This window comes from Anomaloglossus baeobatrachus, chromosome 10 (genome assembly GCF_048569485.1).
Source record: "Anomaloglossus baeobatrachus isolate aAnoBae1 chromosome 10, aAnoBae1.hap1, whole genome shotgun sequence".
Taxonomy (NCBI): domain Eukaryota; kingdom Metazoa; phylum Chordata; class Amphibia; order Anura; family Aromobatidae; genus Anomaloglossus; species Anomaloglossus baeobatrachus.
The window spans coordinates 8,333,297-8,358,203 of NC_134362.1; the positions used below are offsets into that span (position 1 = coordinate 8,333,297).

General features: G+C 54.0%; 1 protein-coding gene across 1 annotated transcript in view; it reads right to left on the reverse strand.

The window, feature by feature from the left end:
- Window positions 1–1,199: 1,199 nt before the first annotated feature.
- Window positions 1,200–24,907, reverse strand: part of DENND5A (DENN domain containing 5A) — a 68,951-nt gene continuing 45,243 nt past the window's right edge. Inside the window, exons 13-21 of the mRNA XM_075326445.1 lie at window positions 20,621–20,749; window positions 20,297–20,418; window positions 8,503–8,648; window positions 8,185–8,303; window positions 6,876–7,057; window positions 6,704–6,786; window positions 6,496–6,619; window positions 6,249–6,417; window positions 1,200–2,246 (exon numbers count right to left, since the gene is read on the reverse strand). Of these exons, the coding sequence (XP_075182560.1) occupies window positions 2,063–2,246; window positions 6,249–6,417; window positions 6,496–6,619; window positions 6,704–6,786; window positions 6,876–7,057; window positions 8,185–8,303; window positions 8,503–8,648; window positions 20,297–20,418; window positions 20,621–20,749 (1,258 nt within the window). The 3' untranslated portion in view covers window positions 1,200–2,062. The remainder of the gene's footprint in view (window positions 2,247–6,248; window positions 6,418–6,495; window positions 6,620–6,703; window positions 6,787–6,875; window positions 7,058–8,184; window positions 8,304–8,502; window positions 8,649–20,296; window positions 20,419–20,620; window positions 20,750–24,907) is intronic.

Genomic DNA, 24,907 nt, shown 5'->3' on the forward strand with positions numbered 1-24,907 from the left:
GACTGAGCTGTGTCCTCCAGCACTTGGCTCATTAGTGGAGGTGACTGAGCTGTGTTCTCCAGCACTCGGCTCATTAGTGGAGGTGACTGAGCTGTGTTCTCCAGCACTCGGCTCATTAGTGGAGGTGACTGAGCTGTGTTCTCCAGCACTCGGCTCATTAGTGGAGGTGACTGAGCTGTGTTCTCCAGCACTCGGCTCATTAGTGGAGGGGACTGAGCTGTGTTCTCCAGCACTCGGCTCATTAGTGGAGGGGACTGAGCTGTGTTCTCCAGCACTCGGCTCATTAGTGGAGGGGACTGAGCTGTGTTCTCCAGCACTCGGCTCATTAGTGGAGGTGACTGAGCGTGTGTGTCCTCCAACATTCGGCTCTTTAGGTAGCTGCAGCTATGTCTTAATGTAGGACAGGATTAGTAAGTAATCCTGTAGATTGTGGTGGTTACCCTTAGGCTATGTGCCCACGGGCGCTCGTACCTGTGGATGTGTCCGCAGGTACGAGCGCATGTTTCCCGCAGCTGCCCGCCGGCATCCGCAGCTATTTTTAGCTGCGAGAGTCTAGTGGAATAGCTGCGGACATTCATGCGGCTTACCTGCGGACGTCCCGGCCTCTATCTCCATAGCGGAGGGCCGGGACATGAGCAGGTAATTCCGCAGGAATAATTGACATGCGATTATACCTGCGGATGCGGACATCCGCAGCATGTTCGGCGGCCGCTCTGTCCGCAGCGTGGACACAAACACTCCCCATGTCCCATAGGATAACATGGGGAGTGACTGTACATGCTAAAACCTGCGGATTTATCTGGAAAATCCAGAAAAATCAGCAGGTTTTCCGGACAAATCTGCAAATACAAGCTCCCGTGGGCACATAGCCTTACTGCGGTTCTTGCATCCGTCATCACTGAAAATAGTCATCAGTGCACTGCGCCCCCTTGTGGCCACGTTCAGTAATAGCCTGTGTTTTACCAAGCGTTAACTCCTAATTCCTCTCCCCACTGGACGCCTCATTAATGAATCTCGCCTGTATCTGGAGACAATGGAGGACGCGTCCCTCCACCCGACGTTCAGATAATCTGCAGAGCATGGAACCCTGCACAGATATTTGTAACATTGTGACTCAAATTATAGTTTTCCGCCCCCCTCTAAACCAACCAGTGCCGGCCCGTAGAGGGGTCCCCAAAGAAACAGCCCCAAAGCAACAATTGTGTAAATGTATTTTTTATTTTTCTAACCTGATCTGTGCAAAACGCCTCCGGGTACACGAGCTGCGTGGCCGGAGGCGAGGAGAGGGCAAGGAACAAGGTGCGGCGGGGGAATGGGGGCGGCCGCCTGATTATTGCATGTGAGAGGAACATGAAGCAGCAGAAATAACTCAGACATAAGATATAGGAAAGGAAATCTCAGCAATGATCCAGACAGGAGCAAATCCCCGGCAAGAGGGCGATCCAAAAGAGAATCCCTCCCCGTCGTCATGTGCCCTCTCTGCCGGGGGAGGGGTGAGCCGCACGGTCAGGAGAACATGAAGAGTTAAATAAATAAAACAATGCATATTAATAAAAAAAACAACACCCGATCTGTGCATTAATGTCGCCATATATAAACACTCTCTGAATGTCCCGCTAATCACAAGGTAATACTGACGAGGAGACCCGCACACGCTCCGTAACACTGCGGCCGAGCACCGGAAGAATCAAAAATAGAGAATCTGTTCTTATCTTTCCTGTAACAGCAAATAAAGGACGAGGCAGCGAGAAAGCAAATGCCCGGAAAACGTAACAGACGGCGGCGCGGCGACGACGCTCCACGAGATCCTGCCGCCGCGGAATGGCTCGGAAAGCGGCTCCAGGGCAAGTAAAGAGGACAGCTTGACAATAAGCCGTGCGACAGTCACCGTCACCACTCTCATATGAAAGGATGTAACGAGTCTTATAGCATTTACATAAATAGAGATACTCTGCAATATATCACCCGGCGCGGCCATGGCGGAGTTCAGGGGGCGCCGCTCCGTGCACAGTTGTGGTAGATCTCTGGGGTTTGGCTACGTGGTTGGGGAGACCCGGGAGGGTCAGATGTTGATCCCTTTGATGAGCGAGCTCTCCAGGGTTATATTGAACTCTTGCAGCGTCTGCAGGACACGGATTAGTGAGTTGACGAGAGTGTGGTCCTTTATTAAGGCCGTGTCCTCGTACATCTGTGCTATGATGGGGCAGTCGGCCAGGAGGGCGATCCAGAGGTGCAAGTGATGATCCCTGCAAAAAAGAGGACAACAGCTCGTCACATACACAATGAAAGAACGGCACAGCTTCTGGACACACGAGCGGCTTCATACACCAGTGCATCGCCTGCCGAGAGACTACATACACCAGTGCATCGCCTGCCGAGAGACTACATACACCAGTGCATCGCCTGCCGAGAGACTACATACACCAGTGCATCGCCTGCCGAGAGACTACATACACCAGTGCATCGCCTGCCGAGAGACTACATACACCAGTGCATCGCCTGCCGAGAGACTCCATACACCAGTGCATCGCCTGCCGAGAGACTCCATACACCAGTGCATCGCCTGCCGAGAGACTACATACACCAGTGCATCGCCTGCCGAGAGACTACATACACCAGTGCATCGCCTGCCGAGAGACTCCATACACCAGTGCATCGCCTGCCCAGAGACTCCATACACCAGTGCATCGCCTGCCCAGAGACTCCATACACCAGTGCATCGCCTGCCGAGAGACTCCATACACCAGTGCATCGCCTGCCGAGAGACTCCATACACCAGTGCATCGCCTGCCGAGAGACTCCATACACCAGTGCATCGCCTGCCGAGAGACTCCATACACCAGTGCATCGCCTGCCGAGAGACTCCATACACCAGTGCATCGCCTGCCGAGAGACTACATACACCAGTGCATCGCCTGCCCAGAGACTCCATACACCAGCGCATCGCCTGCCCAGAGACTCCATACACCAGCGCATCGCCTGCCCAGAGACTACATACACCAGCGCATCGCCTGCCGAGAGACTACATACACCAGCGCATCGCCTGCCGAGAGACTACATACACCAGTGCATCGCCTGCCGAGAGACTCCATACACCAGTGCATCGCCTGCCGAGAGACCACATACACCAGTGCATCGCCTGCCGAGAGACTACATACACCAGTGCATCACCTGCCCAGAGACTCCATACACCAGTGCATCACCTGCCCAGAGACTCCATACACCAGTGCATCGCCTGCCGAGAGACTCCATACACCAGTGCATCGCCTGCCGAGAGACTCCATACACCAGTGCATCGCCTGCCGAGAGACTCCATACACCAGTGCATCGCCTGCCGAGAGACTACATACACCAGTGCATCACCTGCCCAGAGACTCCATACACCAGCGCATCGCCTGCCCAGAGACTCCATACACCAGAGCATCGCCTGCCCAGAGACTACATACACCAGCGCATCGCCTGCCGAGAGACTACATACACCAGCGCATCGCCTGCCGAGAGACTCCATACACCAGTGCATCGCCTGCCGAGAGACTCCATACACCAGTGCATCGCCTGCCGAGAGACTCCATACACCAGTGCATCGCCTGCCGAGAGACTCCATACACCAGTGCATCGCCTGCCGAGAGACCTCATACACCAGTGCATCGCCTGCCGAGAGACTCCATACACCAGTGCATCGCCTGCCGAGAGACTCCATACACCAGTGCATCGCCTGCCGAGAGACCTCATACACCAGTGCATCGCCTGCCGAGAGACTACATACACCAGTGCATCGCCTGCCGAGAGACCACATACACCAGTGCATCGCCTGCCGAGAGACCACATACACCAGTGCATCGCCTGCCGAGAGACCTCATACACCAGTGCATCGCCTGCCGAGAGACTCCATACACCAGTGCATCGCCTGCCGAGAGACTACATACACCAGTGCATCGCCTGCCGAGAGACTCCATACACCAGTGCATCGCCTGCCGAGAGACTACATACACCAGTGCATCGCCTGCCGAGAGACTACATACACCAGTGCATCACCTGCCCAGAGACTCCATACACCAGTGCATCACCTGCCCAGAGACTCCATACACCAGTGCATCGCCTGCCGAGAGACTCCATACACCAGTGCATCGCCTGCCGAGAGACTCCATACACCAGTGCATCGCCTGCCGAGAGACTCCATACACCAGTGCATCGCCTGCCGAGAGACTACATACACCAGTGCATCGCCTGCCGAGAGACTCCATACACCAGTGCATCGCCTGCCCAGAGACTACATACACCAGTGCATCACCTGCCCAGAGACTCCATACACCAGTGCATCGCCTGCCGAGAGACTACATACACCAGTGCATCGCCTGCCGAGAGACTCCATACACCAGTGCATCGCCTGCCGAGAGACTCCATACACCAGTGCATCGCCTGCCGAGAGACTCCATACACCAGTGCATCGCCTGCCGAGAGACCTCATACACCAGTGCATCGCCTGCCAAAAGACTCCATACACCAGTGCATCGCCTGCCGAGAGACTACATACACCAGTGCATCGCCTGCCGAGAGACTACATACACCAGTGCATCACCTGCCCAGAGACTCCATACACCAGTGCATCACCTGCCCAGAGACTCCATACACCAGCGCATCGCCTGCCCAGAGACTACATACACCAGCGCATCGCCTGCCGAGAGACTACATACACCAGCGCATCGCCTGCCGAGAGACTACATACACCAGTGCATCGCCTGCCGAGAGACTCCATACACCAGTGCATCGCCTGCCGAGAGACTCCATACACCAGTGCATCGCCTGCCGAGAGACTCCATACACCAGTGCATCGCCTGCCGAGAGACCTCATACACCAGTGCATCGCCTGCCGAGAGACCACATACACCAGTGCATCGCCTGCCGAGAGACCTCATACACCAGTGCATCGCCTGCCGAGAGACTCCATACACCAGTGCATCGCCTGCCGAGAGACTCCATACACCAGTGCATCGCCTGCCGAGAGACTCCATACACCAGTGCATCGCCTGCCGAGAGACCTCATACACCAGTGCATCGCCTGCCGAGAGACTACATACACCAGTGCATCGCCTGCCGAGAGACCTCATACACCAGTGCATCGCCTGCCGAGAGACTACATACACCAGTGCATCGCCTGCCGAGAGACCACATACACCAGTGCATCGCCCGCCGAGAGACTCCATACACCAGTGCATCGCCCGCCGAGAGACTCCATACACCAGTGCATCGCCTGCCGAGAGACTCCATACACCAGTGCATCGCCTGCCCAGAGACTCCATACACCAGTGCATCGCCTGCCCAGAGACTACATACACCAGTGCATCGCCTGCCGAGAGACTACATACACCAGTGCATCGCCTGCCGAGAGACTCCATACACCAGTGCATCGCCTGCCGAGAGACTCCATACACCAGTGCATCGCCTGCCGAGAGACTCCATACACCAGTGCATCGCCTGCCGAGAGACTACATACACCAGCGCATCGCCTGCCGAGAGACTACATACACCAGTGCATCGCCTGCCGAGAGACTACATACACCAGTGCATCGCCTGCCGAGAGACTACATACACCAGCGCATCGCCTGCCGAGAGACTACATACACCAGTGCATCGCCTGCCGAGAGACTACATACACCAGTGCATCGCCTGCCGAGAGACTACATACACCAGTGCATCGCCTGCCAAAAGACTCCATACACCAGTGCATCGCCTGCCGAGAGACTACATACACCAGTGCATCGCCTGCCGAGAGACTACATACACCAGTGCATCGCCTGCCAAAAGACTCCATACACCAGTGCATCGCCTGCCAAAAGACTCCATACACCAGTGCATCGCCTGCCGAGAGACTACATACACCAGTGCATCGCCTGCCGAGAGACTACATACACCAGTGCATCGCCTGCCGAGAGACTACATACACCAGTGCATCGCCTGCCGAGAGACTCCATACACCAGTGCATCGCCTGCCGAGAGACTCCATACACCAGTGCATCGCCTGCCGAGAGACCTCATACACCAGTGCATCGCCTGCCAAAAGACTCCATACACCAGTGCATCGCCTGCCGAGAGACTCCATATTATATATATATATACTTAGTTCTTGGAGAAGATGCCATTTCCGCTTCTCTAAGAATCATTTCATTTGTACAATAAGCACCCCACGGACAGAGCCAAATATTCCAATAACTGGCCTTTTCCCGCGGTCGCTGGCGCTGCGCACTCACCGGGCTCCTAGACACACAAACATCTGGAACTTTCCGTCCTTCCCGATATTCCTGGGCGTGCCGTTTATGGCAGTGATGAAGCGGCTGAAGTTGCGCACTCGTTTCTGCCAGTCCTCCCCCAGCGCGGTGTCGCTGGCGTCCAGCGCGTCATAGTGTGCTTGTGCTTTTTCTGCGGGTAACATGATATAACGTCACAGAGAGAAGCGCTGAACTGCCGGACCGCGAGCCACGGACGCCGGGTCCTCACCTAAGAAGTCCCAGATGAAGATGCTCTTGAAGATTCGTGGGGACTTGAATCCGTGCTGGAAAACTTGCTCCAATGCTGCGACCAGACCGCACTCCCCGCACAGCAGCAGCGTCAGGCTGCCCCTCTACAACACACAAATGCAGAAATATCGGCGCCCCACCACCTCATGTGAAGACCGGCGCGTGCGGCCCTCAATAATCCACATTACCTCTTTCTCCGGCTTGTGGAAATGCTTAACAATGCCGTTCACTGCCTCTCCTATCGCCTCCTGGATCTGCCCTGTGTTCAGCTCTGCAAAAAGACAATGACATAAAAGAACACGCAGAGCCATCACCAGCGGGGGGCGCTCTCTAACCGCACACTACAATAAGGCCACTTACTGGGCCTGCTATTGGGGGATATGGCCACAAGTCTCCGGATCATGCCGGGGGAGTGCTGCAGAGGGGGCGTCCGGCAGGGTCTTTCTTCAGTATCCGGCGTGGACGTGAGAAGATCTCCAACCAGAACCCTCTCCAGACTCCCATCATCCATCCCTTTCCCCAGCCATCGGCCGCACGGGAACCTGGAAGAAAAAATATTTACTCATGTACTGCTCCTTAGAAAGATTACACTCTACTCACATCTAGAGCGCGCAGGCTCATCGGCACGCAGGCTCATAAAGGAGCAGGCTCATCGGCACGAAGGCTCATCAGCTCACAAACTCATCAGCGCGCAGGCTTATGAAGTCGCACGCTCATAAGTGAGCAGGCTCATTAGCACGCAGGCTCATAAAGGAGCAGGCTCATCGGCACGAAGGCTCATCAGCTCACAAACTCATCAGCGCGCAAAATCATCAGCGCGCAGGCTTATAAAGTTGCACGCTCATCAGTGAGCAGGCTCATTAGCACGCAGGCTCAGCAGCACAAAGGCTCATCGGAGCACAGGCTCAAAGGCGCACGCTCATCAGCAAGCAGGCTCATCAGCACAAAGGCTCATCAGCGCAGGCTTATAAAGGTGCACGTTCATCAGCGAGTAGGCTCATCGGCACACAGGGCCATCGGCGAGCAGGCTCATAAAGGCGCAAACTCACCAGCGCCCAAACTCACCAGCGCCCAAACTCACCAGCGCCCAAACTCACCAGCGCCCAAACTCACCAGCGCCCAAACTCACCAGCGCCCAAACTCACCAGCGCCCAAACTCACCAGCGCCCAAACTCACCAGCGCCCAAACTCACCAGCGCCCAAGCTTATAAAGGCGCAAGCTCATCAGTGAGCAGGCTCATAAAGGAGCAGGCTCATAACGGCGCGCAGGCTCATAACGGCGCGCAGGCTCATAACGGCGCGCAGGCTCATAACGGCGCGCAGGCTCATAACGGCGCGCAGGCTCATAACGGCGCGCAGGCTCATAACGGCGCGCAGGCTCATAACGGCGCGCAGGCTCATAACGGCGCGCAGGCTCATAACGGCGCGCAGGCTCATAACGGCGCGCAGGCTCATAACGGCGCGCAGGCTCATAACGGCGCGCAGGCTCATAACGGCGCGCAGGCTCATAACGGCGCGCAGGCTCATAACGGCGCGCAGGCTCATAACGGCGCGCAGGCTCATAACGGCGCGCAGGCTCATAACGGCGCGCAGGCTCATAACGGCGCGCAGGCTCATCGGCATAGGACACAATGTGAAGTACAATCAGCACTGGCCGCCAGGTCCTCACCTGTACGCGTGGCCTGTGATCTCGTTCCGGACCATGACGTGCTCCACCAGCCACTTGGCGTAAAGCCCGGAGTTGTCGTGTCCGATCTGCACGGTTGTCAGCTTGCCCAGGTTTTGGCACTGAGCAGGGGGAGACAAGAGGCGCAGGTAGCTTCATAGCTGTGATATGTGACGTAGAGGACACAAAGCACCAGGCGGAGGACGAGGGCGGCACAGCGGTCACAGCACATCCATGAGCAGAGACCACCGCGCCCCACAGGAAAGCTCCCTCCTCCTCATCCTCCGCAGCAGCAACGCCCGCAGCAGAGACACTACGCACCTCATAGGTCATCTCCAGGATGTTCCTGGGCACCTGCAGGACGCCCGTCTCCCCCATCTCTCCAGACAGACAGATCCAGGGGTTGGCCGTGAACATGGAGCCCCCCAGCTTCTTACTGGGAATGATGAGGATGTGATAAGGGATCACTGAGGAGACAGAAGGACACGTCACACATCGCCCACCGAGGCAGAAGTATCACATGCAGAGCAGCAATCGCTTATACATTACACAGCTGGAGCCACAATTCTGCAGACTTCAGAGCAAAAATCTCCCAGAAGACCCTCTGCTCCTGCATCGCTCACAGCTAGTACTGTAATATGCATTCTGGCAACCGAACTATACAGAATAGTGAGTGCAGCTCTGGAGTATAATACAGGAGGTAACTCAGGATCAGTAATGTAATGTATGTACACAGTGACTGCACCAGCAGAATAGTGAGTGCAGCTCTGGAGTATAATACAGGAGGTAACTCAGGATCAGTAATGTATGTACACAGTGACTGCACCAGCAGAACAGTGAGTGCAGCTCTGGAGTATAATACAGGAGGTAACTCGGGATCAGTAATGTAATGTATGTACACAGTGACTGCACCAGCAGAATAGTGAGTGCAGCTCTGGAGTATAATACAGGAGGTAACTCAGGATCAGTAATGTAATGTACACAGTGACTGCACCAGCAGAATAGTGAGTGCAGCTCTGGAGTATAATACAGGATGTAACTCAGGATCAGTAATGTATGTAAACAGTGACTGAACCAGAAGAATAGTGAGTGCAGCTCTGGAGTATAATACAGGAGGTAACTCAGGATCAGTAATGTATGTACACAGTGACTGCACCAGCAGAATAGTGAGTGCAGCTCTGGAGTATAATACAGGAGGTGACTCAGGATCAGTAATGCACAGTATGTACACAGTGACTGCACCAGCAGAATAGTGACTGCAGCTCTGGAGCATAATACAGGAGGTAACTCAGGATCAGTTATGTAATGTATGTACACAGTGACTGCACCAGCAGAATAGTGAGTGCAGCTCTGGGGTATAATACAGGAGGTAACTCGGGATCAGTAATGTAATGTATGTACACAGTGACTGCACCAGCAGAATAGTGAGTGCAGCTCTGGAGTATAATACAGGAGGTAACTCAGGATCGGTAATGTAATGTACACAGTGACTGCAGCAGCAGAATAGTGAGTGCAGCTCTGGAGTATAATACAGGAGGTGAGTCAGGATCAGTAATGAACAGTATGTACACAGTGACTGCACCAGCAGAATAGTGACTGCAGCTCTGGAGCATAATACAGGAGGTAACTCAGGATCGGTAATGTAATGTACACAGTGACTGCACCAGCAGAATAGTGAGTGCAGCTCCGGAGCATAATACAGGAGGTAACTCAGGATCAGTAATGTAATGTATGTACACAGTGACTGCACCAGCAGAATAGTGAGTGCAGCTCTGGAGTATAATACAGGAGGTAACTCAGGATCAGTAATGTAATGTATGTACACAGTGACTGCAGCAGCAGAATAGTGAGTGCAGCTCTGGAGGATAATACAGGAGGTGACTCAGGATCAGTAATGTAATGTATGTACACAGTGACTGCACCAGCAGAATAGTGAGTGCAGCTCTGGAGTATAATACAGGAGGTGAGTCAGGATCAGTAATGAACAGTATGTACACAGTGACTGCACCAGCAGAATAGTGACTGCAGCTCTGGAGCATAATACAGGAGGTAACTCAGGATCGGTAATGTAATGTACACAGTGACTGCACCAGCAGAATAGTGAGTGCAGCTCCGGAGCATAATACAGGAGGTAACTCAGGATCAGTAATGTAATGTATGTACACAGTGACTGCACCAGCAGAATAGTGAGTGGAGCTCTGGAGTATAATACAGGAGGTAACTCAGGATCAGTAATGTAATGTATGTACACAGTGACTGCAGCAGCAGAATAGTGAGTGCAGCTCTGGAGGATAATACAGGAGGTGACTCAGGATCAGTAATGTAATGTATGTAGACAGTGACTGCAGCAGCAGAATAGTATCATAGTATCATAGTTTTTAAGGTTGAAGGGAGACTCTAAGTCCATCTAGTTCACCCCGTAGCCTAATGTTGATCCAGAGGAAGGCAAAAAAAAACCCAATGTGACAAACAAGTTGCAATGGGGAAAAAATGTCCTTCCTTCGTCCACATCCGGCAATCAGACTAGTTCCCTGGATCAACACCCTGTCATAAAATCTAATATACATAACTGGTAATATTACATTTTTCAGGAAAGGCATCCAGGCTCAGCTTAATGTTAGTAGTGAATCCCTCATTACAACATGATGCGGCAGAGAGTTCCATAGTCTCACTGCTCGTACAGTAAAGAATCCTTGTCACGAACCACCGGGGGGGGGTCACTCAGAAATCCCCCGCGCTGGCTACCAGTACGTCACAATCGGGGGGTAACAAGTGGGGGTCACCCCTCCTTTATACCTCCCGACCGACAGACAGAGCACGTGACGCGCTCTCTAGCGCCCCTCTTATAGTCAGGCCAATTATGGAAGTGCCCGACAATAAGCAAGGAGGCCGCTATACTACTTATGCCGATTATTGAAGGGTCCCCGGTGAGAGTAGGGTATATATTCCCCCGACCTCCGCGGGCGGAATATATAAAACCTCCCCGAATCTCACTGGCCTCCCCACAATAATCCTTGGCACAACTCGCTGCCACCAACCGCTTCACGGTAACTATTAGCCGAACACACAGACGTGGGATTCAAGATCGAGATAACAGAACAGCCCAAGATTAATTATATAATTTAATCAGCCTAAAGCACACTAGAAACTACAATATATACAATAGGGAATCTACAGAATATACATATGTCAGAGTACAGTTACAGATAAAGCATGGTTTACAAACAGGCATACACAGTTCCAGCAGTTACCTTGTGCGTCTGGCCACAGGGGGGCGCTGTAGACCAGGTTTCCAGGATCTTTCCCACAGATGTTTCCTACACGTGACCCCCAGCGAAAGAACACTGGAAAATGGCCGAAGTAGGGTTATCAACCTGGGCAAATCCAGGTCCCCTCCTACCTTAGTGACCTCAGAGGGAGCACTGCTCCACCCCTGGCTGGAGTTATGGACAATATCCACAACAGGGAATATGGGCCATAACTTGGCCTGGGAGCGTCGTAGGCGGACGCCAACGCTCTCATTGTGACAGTTATGAATTTAGCTACAGAACGAGAGGACTCATGACTTGTCTACTAGTTCCCCATTGGCTGATATCACGCCTGGGGTACTTCCCAATGTCCTACTCCCATAAAAAAGGTGTGCCAGCATCGTCCGCATGCGCAAACACCATTTTTATGGTTGCCATATTTATCGGAAATATGGCTTGTGAGATATGAACCATATTTTACTGGAGTCGTCCTGTCTGGATACTTCCATAGCCTTGCTAATTAGATAGCAGCCCCTACCACAGGGTCACGGCAGGGAGTCATCCTGTGTCCATTGTTCCCACATCATCTAATCTCCATATCACAGGAGATGGCCATGGGATGTGTTGCTAGGATGTGACACCTTCCAAGATGTTGGACATTGAGAACAAGAAGGGAGGGGGCACGGCCATGGAGTGATGAGAGCGATTATGACTGGAAATCATAATTCCTCTTCATATCCCAGGATTTGCCTCACACCTCCCCCCTTTTGAGGGCGCTAGGGGGCAGCACACTCCGGTGTTCCCCCGTGCGCCCGTCCGCGACCTCTCCTTGTCGGGACAGCCCGTCTGCGTTACCGTGGTCCCGGCCCCTTTTGTGGCGAATGGTGAAGTTGTATTGCTGGAGCGCAAGGCTCCATCGCAACAATCGCCCATTCGTCCCAGAGACGGTGTGCAACCAGCTGAGGGGATTGTGGTCCGTCTCCACGATGAAGTGGCGCCCGTATAGATAGGGTTGCAGACGCTGCAGGGCCCACACTATGGCCAGGCACTCCTTTTCCATCGTGGAATAGGCCACTTCCCTTGGTAACAGCTTCCTGCTCAGGTACAAGACTGGGTGCTCTTGGCTCGCAGAGTCCACCTGGCTGAGCACCGCACCGAGGCCGAAGTCACTGGCGTCGGTCTGTACTACAAACGGCCGCGTGAAGTCGGCTGCCTGTAGCACGGGCGGGCTGGACAGGGCGTCCTTTAGGGCCCGGAAGGCTGTCTCGCAGTCCATTGTCCAATCGACTGCAGAGGGCAGCTTCTTCTTGGTGAGGTCCGTCAAGGGCTTTGCCAGGCTACTATAGCATGGAACAAACCTCCTATAGTACCCAGCGGTCCCCAAGAAGGACATCACCTGCTTCTTGGTCCTGGGGGTGGGCCAGGACACGATGGCCTCCACTTTCTCAGGCTCGGGCTTCAGTGTTCTCCCGCCTACCCGGTGACCGAGGTACTGGACCTCGCTCATGGCCAGCTGACACTTTCCCGGCTTGATGGTCAAACCTGCCTGGTGGATCCGCCTGAGCACCTGTGCTAGATGCTCTAGGTGGTCCTCCCAGGTGGGACTGAAGACGGCAATGTCATCCAGGTACGCGGCCGCGTACCCTTCAAGTCCCTTGAGCAGGGTGTTGACCATCCGCTGGAAAGTGGCAGGGGCATTCCTCATCCCAAATGGCATCACCGTGGACTCGTACAGTCCAAATGGGGTAATAAAGGCAGAGCGTTCCCTGGCCTTGCGAGTCAGGGGGATCTGCCAATATCCCCGGCTCAGATCCATGATGGTCAGGTACTGAGCCCCGGCCAACTGATCGAGCAGGTCATCGATGCGTGGCATTGGGTACGCATCGGCGACCGTGACAGCATTGAGCCCCCTGTAGTCCACGCAGAACCGAGTGGTTCGGTCCTTCTTAGGGATGAGGACTACAGGCGAGGCCCAAGCGCTGTTGGATGCCTGGATCACCCCCAGCTTCAGCATCTCGTCAATCTCCTGGCGCATGTGTTGCTGCACCTCCAGGGAGACCCGATATGCTGAACGCCGGATCGGGGGATGATCCCCAGTGTCCACGTGATGGACAGCCAAGTCAGTCCTTCCGGGCTGGTTGGTAAACAACCCCCGGAAGGGGTGTAGGGTGGCCCACAGCTGGGACCGTTGGTCCTCCAAGAGCTGGTGGCCAACCTCCACATCCTCAATGGATCCGCCTGCCCTAACCTGGGCTAGCATATCCAAGAGGGTTTCCGCTTCTCCCTCCTCGGGCAGGTTGCACACCGGGAGTGCACATGCCTCCCGCTCATGATGTGCCTTCATCATGTTCACATGGAAGGGCTTCCGCCTTCCACGGGCAGGGTCCAGGGTGACCAGGTACGTTACAGGGTTGAGCTGCTGGTACACGAGGTATGGGCCTTCCCAGGCAGCCTGAAGCTTGTCCTGTGGTACGGGGACCAGTACCCACACCTTTTGACCCACTTGGTAGGTCCTCTGACAAGCGTTCTGGTCGTACCAACGCTTCTGATCGGCCTGGGCTTGAGCCATATTGTCGTGTACCAGTTGCGTCACGGCCTGCATTTTGTCCCGGAAGCGCATGACATACTCGATAACCGACACTCCAGGGGTGGCCAAATCCCCTTCCCAAGCCTCTTTCACCAGAGCCAGGGGGCCCCGCACACGTCGCCCGTACAGGAGCTCAAACGGTGAGAATCCTGTTGAGGCCTGTGGAACCTCCCGGTAAGCAAATAACAGGTGTGGGAGATACCGCTCCCAGTCACGCCCATGGGAGTCGACCAACATCTTAAGCATCTGCTTTAAGGTGCCATTAAACCGCTCGCACAGGCCATTAGTCTGTGGATGGTACGGGCTGGCCACCAGATGTCGCACCTGGACTTGCTTACAGAGGGCCTCCATCAGCTGGGACATGAATTGGGTCCCCCGGTCAGTGAGCATTTCCTGGGGAAAACCCACTCGGGAGAAAATCTCCAGCAATGCGGTGGCCACCTTGTCAGCCCGAATGGACGACAAGGCCACTGCTTCTGGGTACCGGGTGGCATAGTCCACTACCGTTAGTATGAAGCGTTTCCCGGAGCTGCTGGGGATGGCCAGCGGGCCGACCAGATCCACAGCCACCCTCCTGAAAGGCTCATCGATGATTGGCAGAGATACCAGTGGGGCTTTGGGGTGTGGCCCCGCCTTCCCCACTCTCTGACAGGTTTCACACGAACGGCAGTAGGCAACCACATCGGCCCCCATTTTTGGCCAGTAGAAATGCTGGTTTAACCTGGCCTTGGTCTTAGCGATCCCTAGGTGTCCGGCCATCGGAATCTCATGTGCGATCCGCAACAACTCCGTCCGGAACGGATAGGGTACCACCAACTGTCGGTCCCTGGGCCACGCCTCCGGTGAACCCTGCTGGACCGTGACCCGGTACAGCCGTCCTTGGTCCCAGACCACTCGCTCCGGGTCCGAGTCCGAGGGAGGCTGTGCCGCCTGTTCCTTAAGAGCTTTCAGGCTGGCGTCAGCTTCTAACGCTGCCTGAAACCCCTGACTAGATGTGGCCAGAATCGACGAGACTGTCACATCTTCAGTCAGTACCCCGGGACCTGTGTCCCGGCCTCCACCTGACTCGGCTGCCACTTGGTCAGAAGGGGAAGAGCTATCGGACCTCCGGGAGGCCCCTTGGCTTCCAGCACTCCCACTGCGGGTGACAGCGGCCACAGCCGCTGCGACCGTGGGTCGTGCCTGCTCCTCCTCCGTTCCTGACCAAGTCGCCGGTTCAGGCAGACCTACCTGGCTTCCTGACACCCCGGTTGTGGGGGAACCATGCACCGAGATCTTACCTGGGAGCACTTCCGCTCCTGGACCGGCCCCAATCTCACCTGCCTGTTCCCCTCCTGCAGCAACAGAACCCCGCTGTGAAATCTCTGGGGACCCCACATTTGCTGTGGTAGCCCCCACCCCACACACTGGTCCTCCCCCTGCAGCACCCTGCTCTCTGCTTATCCCTGCAGAGGGCAACAGATCCCAGCTCACAGGCTGATTACTTGTAGAGGCATTGTCACACCTTTCTCTGACCCCCTCCCCTCCTGTCACAGCTGCAGCTGTGTGTGTGTCTATGCAAGCAGAAAAATCAGAGTTCACTCCCTCCTCCCTTACATCATTCATGGAGAACACATTAACATTGTCCGGAGGCATGTCAGTACTGGCTGAAGGTTCAGCCCTTGGGGGGGGCCCAAACTGGGAGGTTATCTGCCCCAAATCTGTCCCAAGTAACACATTTGCAGGGATCCGATCAGTTACCCCCACCTCTCTCACCCCTCGCCCTGCGCCCCAGTCCACATAAATGCCAGCAACAGGCAGCGCCGGGTCAATGCCTCCAATCCCGGAGACAGCGAGGGTTTTTCCAGGTATCAAGTCTTGGGGGGACACCATCTCAGGCCGCACCAGAGTCACCTCCGAGGCGCTGTCTCGCAGTCCTATGGTCACAGACCGGCCGACGGTGACAGGTTGGAAGCTGTCCAGGGACCTACCACCACCCCCACCCACACAATACACCTTGGGCGGCCCTTGGGACGGGGACGGAGCCGGGGCCTTGGGACGCTGAGGGCACATGGACTTGAAGTGTCCAGGTAGGTTGCACTGGTGGCACCGTCTTGGCTCTGCCACGGGCCTGGAGAGGGGAGTTGAGGGGGACACCCCCTGCAGTCTAGGGGCAGGTGGGGCAGTCGTAGAATTCATCTTACCCCCTCTCCAGGTGCTGCTGGTGGCTGCTCTCCTGGCCTCAGGAGCCCGATTGTTGGTGTAGTCATCGGCCAGGGCAGCTGTAGCCGTGGACCCCTTTGGCTTCTGGTCTCGGATGAACTGGCGGAGATCCTCAGGGCAGTTCCACAAGAGTTGCTCCGTGATGAACAAGTCCAGGATCTCCGGTCCGGTGGAAAGCTGCAGGCCTTGGGTCCAGTGGTCGGCAGCTCGGGCAAGTGCCCGCCGGTGGTCAGCCCAGGAGTCCTTTGGTCCCTTCTGCAGGGTCCGGAACTTCTTGCGGTAGGACTCCGGAGTGAGGTTGTACTGTTGGATCAGGGCCCGCTTGATTGTGTCGTAGCCCTGATCTGCCTCAGTAGGCAAGTCCCCAAGGATTTCCAGGGCCTTACCCCTTAAACGGGGGGTCAAGTATTTGGCCCACTGGTCCTTGTCCAGATGGTGCTGCAGGCAAGTCCGTTCAAAAGCAGTCAGGAAAGAGTCCAAGTCTCCATCCTTCTCCAGCACTGGGAAGTCCTCAACACGGACCTTTGGAAGTTTGGTGTCTTGAAGGTCACGTGTGGCTGATGAGGGCTGGAGCTGAGCTAGCTGCAGCTGGTGGTCACGCTCTGCCTGTTGCTGTCGCTCTTCACGCGCTGCCTGCCGCTCCGCAGCCTCAGCCTCACGCGCTGCTTGCCGCTCCGCAGCCTCACGCGCTGCTTGCCGCTCCGCAGCCTCAGCGTCACGCGCTGCCTGTCGCTCACGCTCGGCCATGAGTATCTCGTAGGTATCCCGGTCTCCAGCCATAAGCCTGGCCAAGGCAGCTTGAAGGAGGGCCTCTGCACCTCTCAGGCCGGAGGGATTGGCAAGTGGTGATCTGCGGCACGCTGCAGAGCCAGGTGATTCACTGTCCATTTCAGAGCGGAGGACTGGCATCTGGCTCGTTGAGGACCCTTGGGCGAGCTCCTCCTCATTTTGTCCAGCAGTGCCAGGTTGTGCGATGTCCTCTGCAGAGCTGTTCTCTGGCGTCGGGCTCTTGGAGGGCTCGTGGACAACCTCCTCATCGTCTCTGGCCTGAGCATCGGCCATTCCTTTGGCTTTGCTCCTGGTGCCATCAGCCATTGTTGCAGACTTTTGGTCACTGACACAGAACTGACACCTGATGCCTCCACACACCTTACAGTATCTGCACTCTGACACTCTAGTGTTGGTCTGGTCTGAAGACCCCAGCAGCCACAGCTGCTGCAGGCAGTCTTTAGTGTCTGGGAGTATGGGTCTCACACTCACACACACTATTATCTCGATCCCACCGCTTGCCACCAATATGTCACGAACCACCGGGGGGGTCACTCAGAAATCCCCCGCGCTGGCTACCAGTACGTCACAATCGGGGGGTAACAAGTGGGGGTCACCCCTCCTTTATACCTCCCGACCGACAGACAGAGCACGTGACGCGCTCTCTAGCGCCCCTCTTATAGTCAGGCCAATTATGGAAGTGCCCGACAATAAGCAAGGAGGCCGCTATACTACTTATGCCGATTATTGAAGGGTCCCCGGTGAGAGTAGGGTATATATTCCCCCGACCTCCGCGGGCGGAATATATAAAACCTCCCCGAATCTCACTGGCCTCCCCACAATAATCCTTGGCACAACTCGCTGCCACCAACTGCTTCACGGTAACTATTAGCCGAACACACAGACGTGAGATTCAAGATCGAGATAACAGAACAGCCCAAGATTAATTATATAATTTAATCAGCGTAAAGCACACTAGAAACTACAATATATACAATAGGAGATCTACAGAATATACATATGTCAGAGTACAGTTACAGATAAAGCATGGTTTACAAACAGGCATACACAGTTCCAGCAGTTACCTTGTGCGTCTGGCCACAGGGGGGCGCTGTAGACCAGGTTTCTAGGATCCTTCCCACAGATGTTTCCTACACGTGACCCCCAGCGAAAGAACCCTGGAAAATGGCCGAAGTAGGGTTATCAACCTGGGCAAATCCAGGTCCCCTCCTACCTTAGTGACCTCAGAGGGAGCACTGCTCCACCCCTGGCTGGAGTTATGGACAATATCCACAACAGGGAATATGGGCCATAACTTGGCCTGGGAGCGTCGTAGGCGGACGCCAACGCTCTCATTGTGACAGTTATGAATTTAGCTACAGAACGAGAGGACTCATGACTTGTCTACTAGTTCCCCATTGGCTGATATCACGCCTGGGGTACTTCCCAAGCTCCCGCTCCCATAAAAAAGGTGTGCCAGCATCGTCCGCATGCGCAAACACCATTTTTATGGTTGCCATATTTATCGGAAATATGGCTTGTGAGATATGAACCATATTTTACTGGAGTCGTCCTGTCTGGATACTTCCATAGCCTTGCTAATTAGATAGCAGCCCCTACCACAGGGTCACGGCAGGGAGTCATCCTGTGTCCATTGTTCCCACATCATCTAATCTCCATATCACAGGAGATGGCCATGGGATGTGTTGCTAGGATGTGACACCTTCCAAGATGTTGGACATTGAGAACAAGAAGGGAGGGGGCACGGCCATGGAGTGATGAGAGCGATTATGACTGGAAATCATAATTCCTCTTCATATCCCAGGATTTGCCTCACAATCCTCCTCTGTGATTATGATTTAGGCTATGTGCGCACTAGAAATGTGAAGTTTCTCAAGAAAATTTCTTGAGAAACTTCTGGGAGTGAAAGATTTCCGGACCTCCGGGAAAAATCCGCACCAAATCCGCATGCGGATTTGCCGCGGATTAGTCGCGGAATTGCCGCGATTTGCCCGCGGGTGGTTCCCTGCGGATTTTTGCAGGCTGTACTGCCGAAATCCGCAGGGTACCTGCGGAAATAATGGACATGTTCATTTTCTCAAGAAAGTTTCTCGAGAAATTCTTCTCAAGGAAATTTCTTGAGAAAAATCCGCACCAGTGCGCACAGCTATTTTTTTTACCATAGAATTTGCTGGGAAATGTCTGCACAAAGATTGCAGACATTTCTCAAGAAATTTCCGCGGCAAATCCGCGGGTAAATCCACGGGCAAAACGCACTAGTGCGCACAGGGCCTAAACCTTCTTTCCTCAAGACGTAGCGGATGCCCCCGTGTTCCAGTCGCAGGCCTAGGTGTAAAGAGATCTTTGGAAAGGTCTCTGTACTGTCCCCTCATATATTTATACATTGTGATTAGATCCCCCCTAAGCCTTCGTTTTTCCTGTCTTGGTATTGCAGCCCCCCCATTCCTCTAATAATCTTGGTGGTCTTCTCTGCACCCTCTCCAGTTCAGCTATGTCCTTCTTATATATCGGTGACCAGAATTGTACACAGTATATAAGTGCGGTCGCACTAGTGACTTGTACAGAGGTAGAACTATATTTTTTTCATGAACACTTCTACCTCTTTTAATACATCCCATTATTTTATTAGCCCTGGCAGCAGCTGCCTGACACTGGCCACTAAAGTGAAGTTTACCATCCCACCATACACCCAAGTCTTTTTCTGTGTCTGTTTTACCCAGTGTTCTACAATTAAGTACATAATCATAAATGTTATTTCCTCTACCCAAGTGCATGACCTTACATTTATCTACATTAAACTTCAATTGCCACTTCTCAGCCCAATCCTCCAATTTACATAAATCTCCCTGTAATATAAAATTATCCTCCTCTGTATTGATTACCCTGCAGAGTTTAGTATCATCTGCAAATATTGAAATTCTACTCCGCATGCCCCCAACAAGGTCATTAATAAATATGTTGAAAAGAAGCAGGCCCAATACTGACCCCTGTGGTACCCCACTATGAACTGAGACCCAGTCCGAGTACGTACCATTAATAACCACCCTTTGTTTCCTATCACTGAGCCAGTTTTTAACCCAGTTACACATAGTGAGTGCAGCTCTGGAGTATAATACAGGAGGTAACTCAGGATCAGTAATGTATGTACACAGTGACTGCACCAGCAGAATAGTGAGTGCAGCTCTGGAGTATAATACAGGAGGTAACTCGGGATCAGTAATGTAATCTATGTACAAGGTGACTTTGGTTTCTGCAGACTCTATATATTCAGTGTCGTTCCGGTACTTACTTATTGTGGTGAAGACATTGGTGAAGCAGAAATAATCCACGGCGTTGAAGGACAGGAGATGATACAAGAATTGCTCCTTCTCATCATCACATCGCAGGAAGGCGTAACGCTTGTACAATTTTCTACAGAAAAAGCAAAAAGGTTTTCCAACAACAGCACAAATGTCACTTACGGATACAGAGCTTAACGTGAGACATCGCAGCACAGGGCGCCGGGGGACATCGCAGCACAGGGCGCCGGGGGACATCGCAGCACAGGGCGCCGGGGGACATCGCAGCATGGGGCGCCGGGGGATATCGCAGCACAGGGCGCCGGGGGACGTACTTGGTTAATTCATAATCGTGGAGAAGTTGTTTCAAGTGTCTGGATAGAAGTTTTTTCTCCATGGATAATCGGACCCAGGCCCGCGCCTTCCCCACATCAGTCTTAATCTCTCCAATGTTCTGAATGTGCCTGCAAATAAGACACAACAGTAAACCACAATGACCTACAGCAGCGAAACCCCCCCAACTACACCTCCCAGCACCCCCCAAATCACTGACCCCTCCAAATACACCTCCCAGCACCCACCAAATCACTGACCCCTCAACTACACCTCCCAGCATCCCCCAAATCAGAGCCCTCCAACTACAACTCCCAGCACCCCCCAAATCACTGACCCGCCCCCAAATACACCTTCCAGCACCCCCCAAATCACTGCCCCCCTCCCAACTACACCTCCCAGCATCCTCCAAATCACTGACCCCCCACAAATACACCTTCCAGCACCCCCCAAATCACTGACCCCCCAACTACACCTCCCAGCACCCCCAAATCACTGACCCCCCCAACTACACCTCCCAGCACCCCCAAATCACTGACCCCTCCAACTACACCTCCCAGCATCCCCCAAATCACTGACCCCCCCCCCCCCCAACTACGCCTCCCAGCACCCCCCAAATCACTGACCCCCCCCAACTACACCTCCCAGCATCCCCCAAATACACCTCCCAGCATCCCTCAAATCACTGACCTCTCCATTCTAATCCCTGGTGAGCCAGCGGAAGGGTGAGACTCTGTTGCCTGTTACATTTGTGTGTTTTGCTGGTTATGTGTTATGTGCCGTTAATTGTTTGGGGATCCAATAAAGTCTAATTATTGTGATTCCCTCACCCTGTGTTGTCTGAGTAGTGTTACGCCCACGGTTAAGGAGGTCGGGCGTTCAGTTGGGATGAGCCCTGAGCCACGCTGTCTTTCTAAAGGTGGCGGGTTTTAGTGGACGAGAGCACCCACTGAGCCCCGTGTCCCCACAATTGGTGGCAGCGGTGGGATACTACTCAGCCTGGGTTACCCAGGGGAGCTGCAGAGGACTGGTGTTTTCGGACACCGTTGAGGGCTCAACAACCAGGGAGGCACATAAGCATACCCAGCAGGCCATAGGGGAGGCATTCAGGTTTCGGACGCTGCCATGTCCAACCCCATCAGCTCAGCCATGGGACAAGGACAAGAGAGGAGTTACGACCGCTGCAGTAAATGGATGCTGCAGGATCTGTGCCGGAGGCGAGAGATTATCTGCTGGAACGCTGAGACTCGGTCAGACTTGATCCAGAAATTAGTCCGTTGGGATGCCCAGAATGATGCAGAGGACGATGAGGATCCCGCCGATATTGACCCAGAGGATTTAAACTATGTGCCACATCATAGATCTAGTGACAATTGGGAATCAACTTGGTCCAAAATGGCCCAAGCCACAGCGTTGTTGGATGCATTGGGGCCTAGATCCTCAAGAGAAGAGAGGGCTTATGTTCTGGAATATGTTTATGGGATTCCAGCTGCAGTACTGCTAACACCAGCCGGTCGAGAAGGATGGTCCCGCTACCCAGCAGAAGCTGCGCCAAAACAAAGGACTACAAACAGGGCCTGTGACTCTCCCAATCTATGGCGCTGTTATACATGTGGGCGCCATGGACATATAGATAAAGATTGTCTCCAAAACCGAGGCCGCATGCTTGGAGCCCGTCTACCAGCTCAGCCGGTCAAGAGCCAGCGGAAGGGGGAGACTCTGTTGCCTGTTACATTTGTGTTTTGCTGGTTATGTGTTATGTGCTGTTAATTGTTTGGGGATCCAATAAAGTCTAATTATTGTGGTTCCCTCACCCTGTGTTGTCTGAGTAGTGTTACGCCCACGGTTAGGGAGGCCAGCGTTCAGTTGGGATGAGCCCTGAGCCACGCTGTCTTTCTAAAGGCGGCGGGTTTTAGTGGACGAGAGCACCCACTGACCCCCGTGTCTCCACACCCCCCAAATCACTGAGCCCTCCAACTACACCTCCCAGCATCCCCCAAATCACTGAGCTCTCCAACTACACCTCCCAGCATCCCCCAAATCACTGAGCTCTCCAACTATACCTCCCAGCACCCCCCAAATCACTGAGCCCTCCAACTACACCTCCCAGCACCCCCCAAATCACTGATCCCCAACTACACCTCCCAGCATCCCCCAAATCACTGACCCCCCCCCCCCCAACTACGCCTCCCAGCACCCCCCAAATCACTGACCCCCCCAACTACACCTACCAGCATCCCCCAAATACACCTCCCAGCATCCCTCAAATCACTGACCTCTCCAACTACACCTCCCAGCACCCCCCAAATCACTGACTCCCCAACTAAACCTCCCAGCACCCCCCAAATCACTGACTCCCCAACTACACCTCCCAGCATCCTCCAAATCACTGACCCCTCCAACTACACCTCCCAGCACCCCCCAAATCACTGACTCCCCAACTACACCTCCCAGCACCCCCCAAATCACTGACACCCCCCCCCCAACTACACCTCCCAGCACCCCCCAAATCACTGAGCCCTCCAACTACACCTCCCAGCATCCTCCGAATCACTGAGCCCTCCAACTACACCTCCCAGCATCCCCCAAATCACTGACCCCCCCAACTACACCTCCCAGCACCCCCCAAATCACTGACCCCCCCCAACTACACCTCCCAGCACCCCCCAAATCACTGAGCCCGCCAACTACACCTCCCAGCATCCTTCGAATCACTGAGCCCTCGAACTACACCTCCCAGCATCCCCACAAATCACTGAGCCCTCCAACTACACCTCCCAGCATCCTCCGAATCACTGAGCCCTCCAACTACACCTCCCAGCATCCCCCAAATCACTGACCCCCCCAACTACACCTCCCAGCACCCCCCAAACCACTGACCCCCCCCAACTACACCTCTCAGCACCCCCCAAAATCACTGAGCCCTCCAACTACACCTCCCAGCATCCCCCAAATCACTGACCCCCCCCCCCCCCCAACTACACCTCCCAGCACCCCCTGTGACGACATGGACTCTCATGGGTTAAAGTTTCTTAAAATTCAGCCAGACAGGATGATAGATTGTTTATAGACGGGGGATAAGTCCCTCATTGTTTTTACAAGACTCTTGCTGACTCATGTAATTGTGTTGGCCACTGAAAGCCAGACTTATTGTTCTCCAGACTTTTCCAGTAACCATTGTATTGTAGTTGTGTATTGCTAATGTGATTACCTTAGTAGCCATTGTCTAGTCGGTGACTCCCAGACTACATATATACCCTCAGTCTTTCTGTAGACATCATTTGGATGAACATTGTCCATGCAGCTTGAGATTCATCCAATGGGAGAGGCGCTCTTGTCCAACCAATCGATGAGGACGCAGTGTAAGTGGAAGGCTGTGGCTATAAAAGGAATTTCTTTAAGCCACCAGGTTGTTGATGGATGCTGATGGATCCAGTCTAAAGCTCTAAGGAGCTGACTAGAGGATCAGGATATCTTATGGCTTCAATCTAGGGACTCCGGTTCCGGTTGGAGACCATATCCACAGACTAGGGATTTTGACTCCGGCTGCCAGGATTGTAACATCATACCAGGACTACCTAAGGAGGACACTCAGGTTGGGACAGTTCAGTCACCTGTTACAGACTTTGCAGACCTCAGACAGCTTCCTAAATCTGGCATTATTCCTTTCTCGGTGGGTGCCCGCCAAAAGCGGGGTGCTGCTGGATTGGAGTAAATAGCCCTGGAACCTGTGAAGCATGGACATTCTAATCCCTGGTGAGCCAGCGGAAGGGTGAGACTCTGTTGCCTGTTACATTTGTGTTTTGCTGGTTATGTGTTATGTGCCGTTAATTGTTTGGGGATCCAATAAAGTCTAATTATTGTGATTCCCTCACCCTGTGTTGTCTGAGTAGTGTTACGCCCACGGTTAGGGAGGTCGGGCGTTCAGTTGGGATGAGCCCTGAGCCACGCTGTCTTTCTAAAGGCGGCGGGTTTTAGTGGACGAGAGCACCCACTGAGCCCCGTGTCCCCACAATTGGTGGCAGCGGTGGGATACTACTCAGCCTGGGTTACCCAGGGGAGCTGCAGAGGACTGGTGTTTTCGGACACCGTTGAGGGCTCAACAACCAGGGAGGCACATAAGCATACCCAGCAGGCCATAGGGGAGGCATTCAGGTTTCGGATGCTGCCATGTCCAACCCCACCAGCTCAGCCATGGGACAAGGACAAGAGAGGAGTTACGACCGCAGCAGTAAATGGATGCTGCAGGATCTGTGCCAGAGGCGAAAGATTATCTACAGGAACGCTGA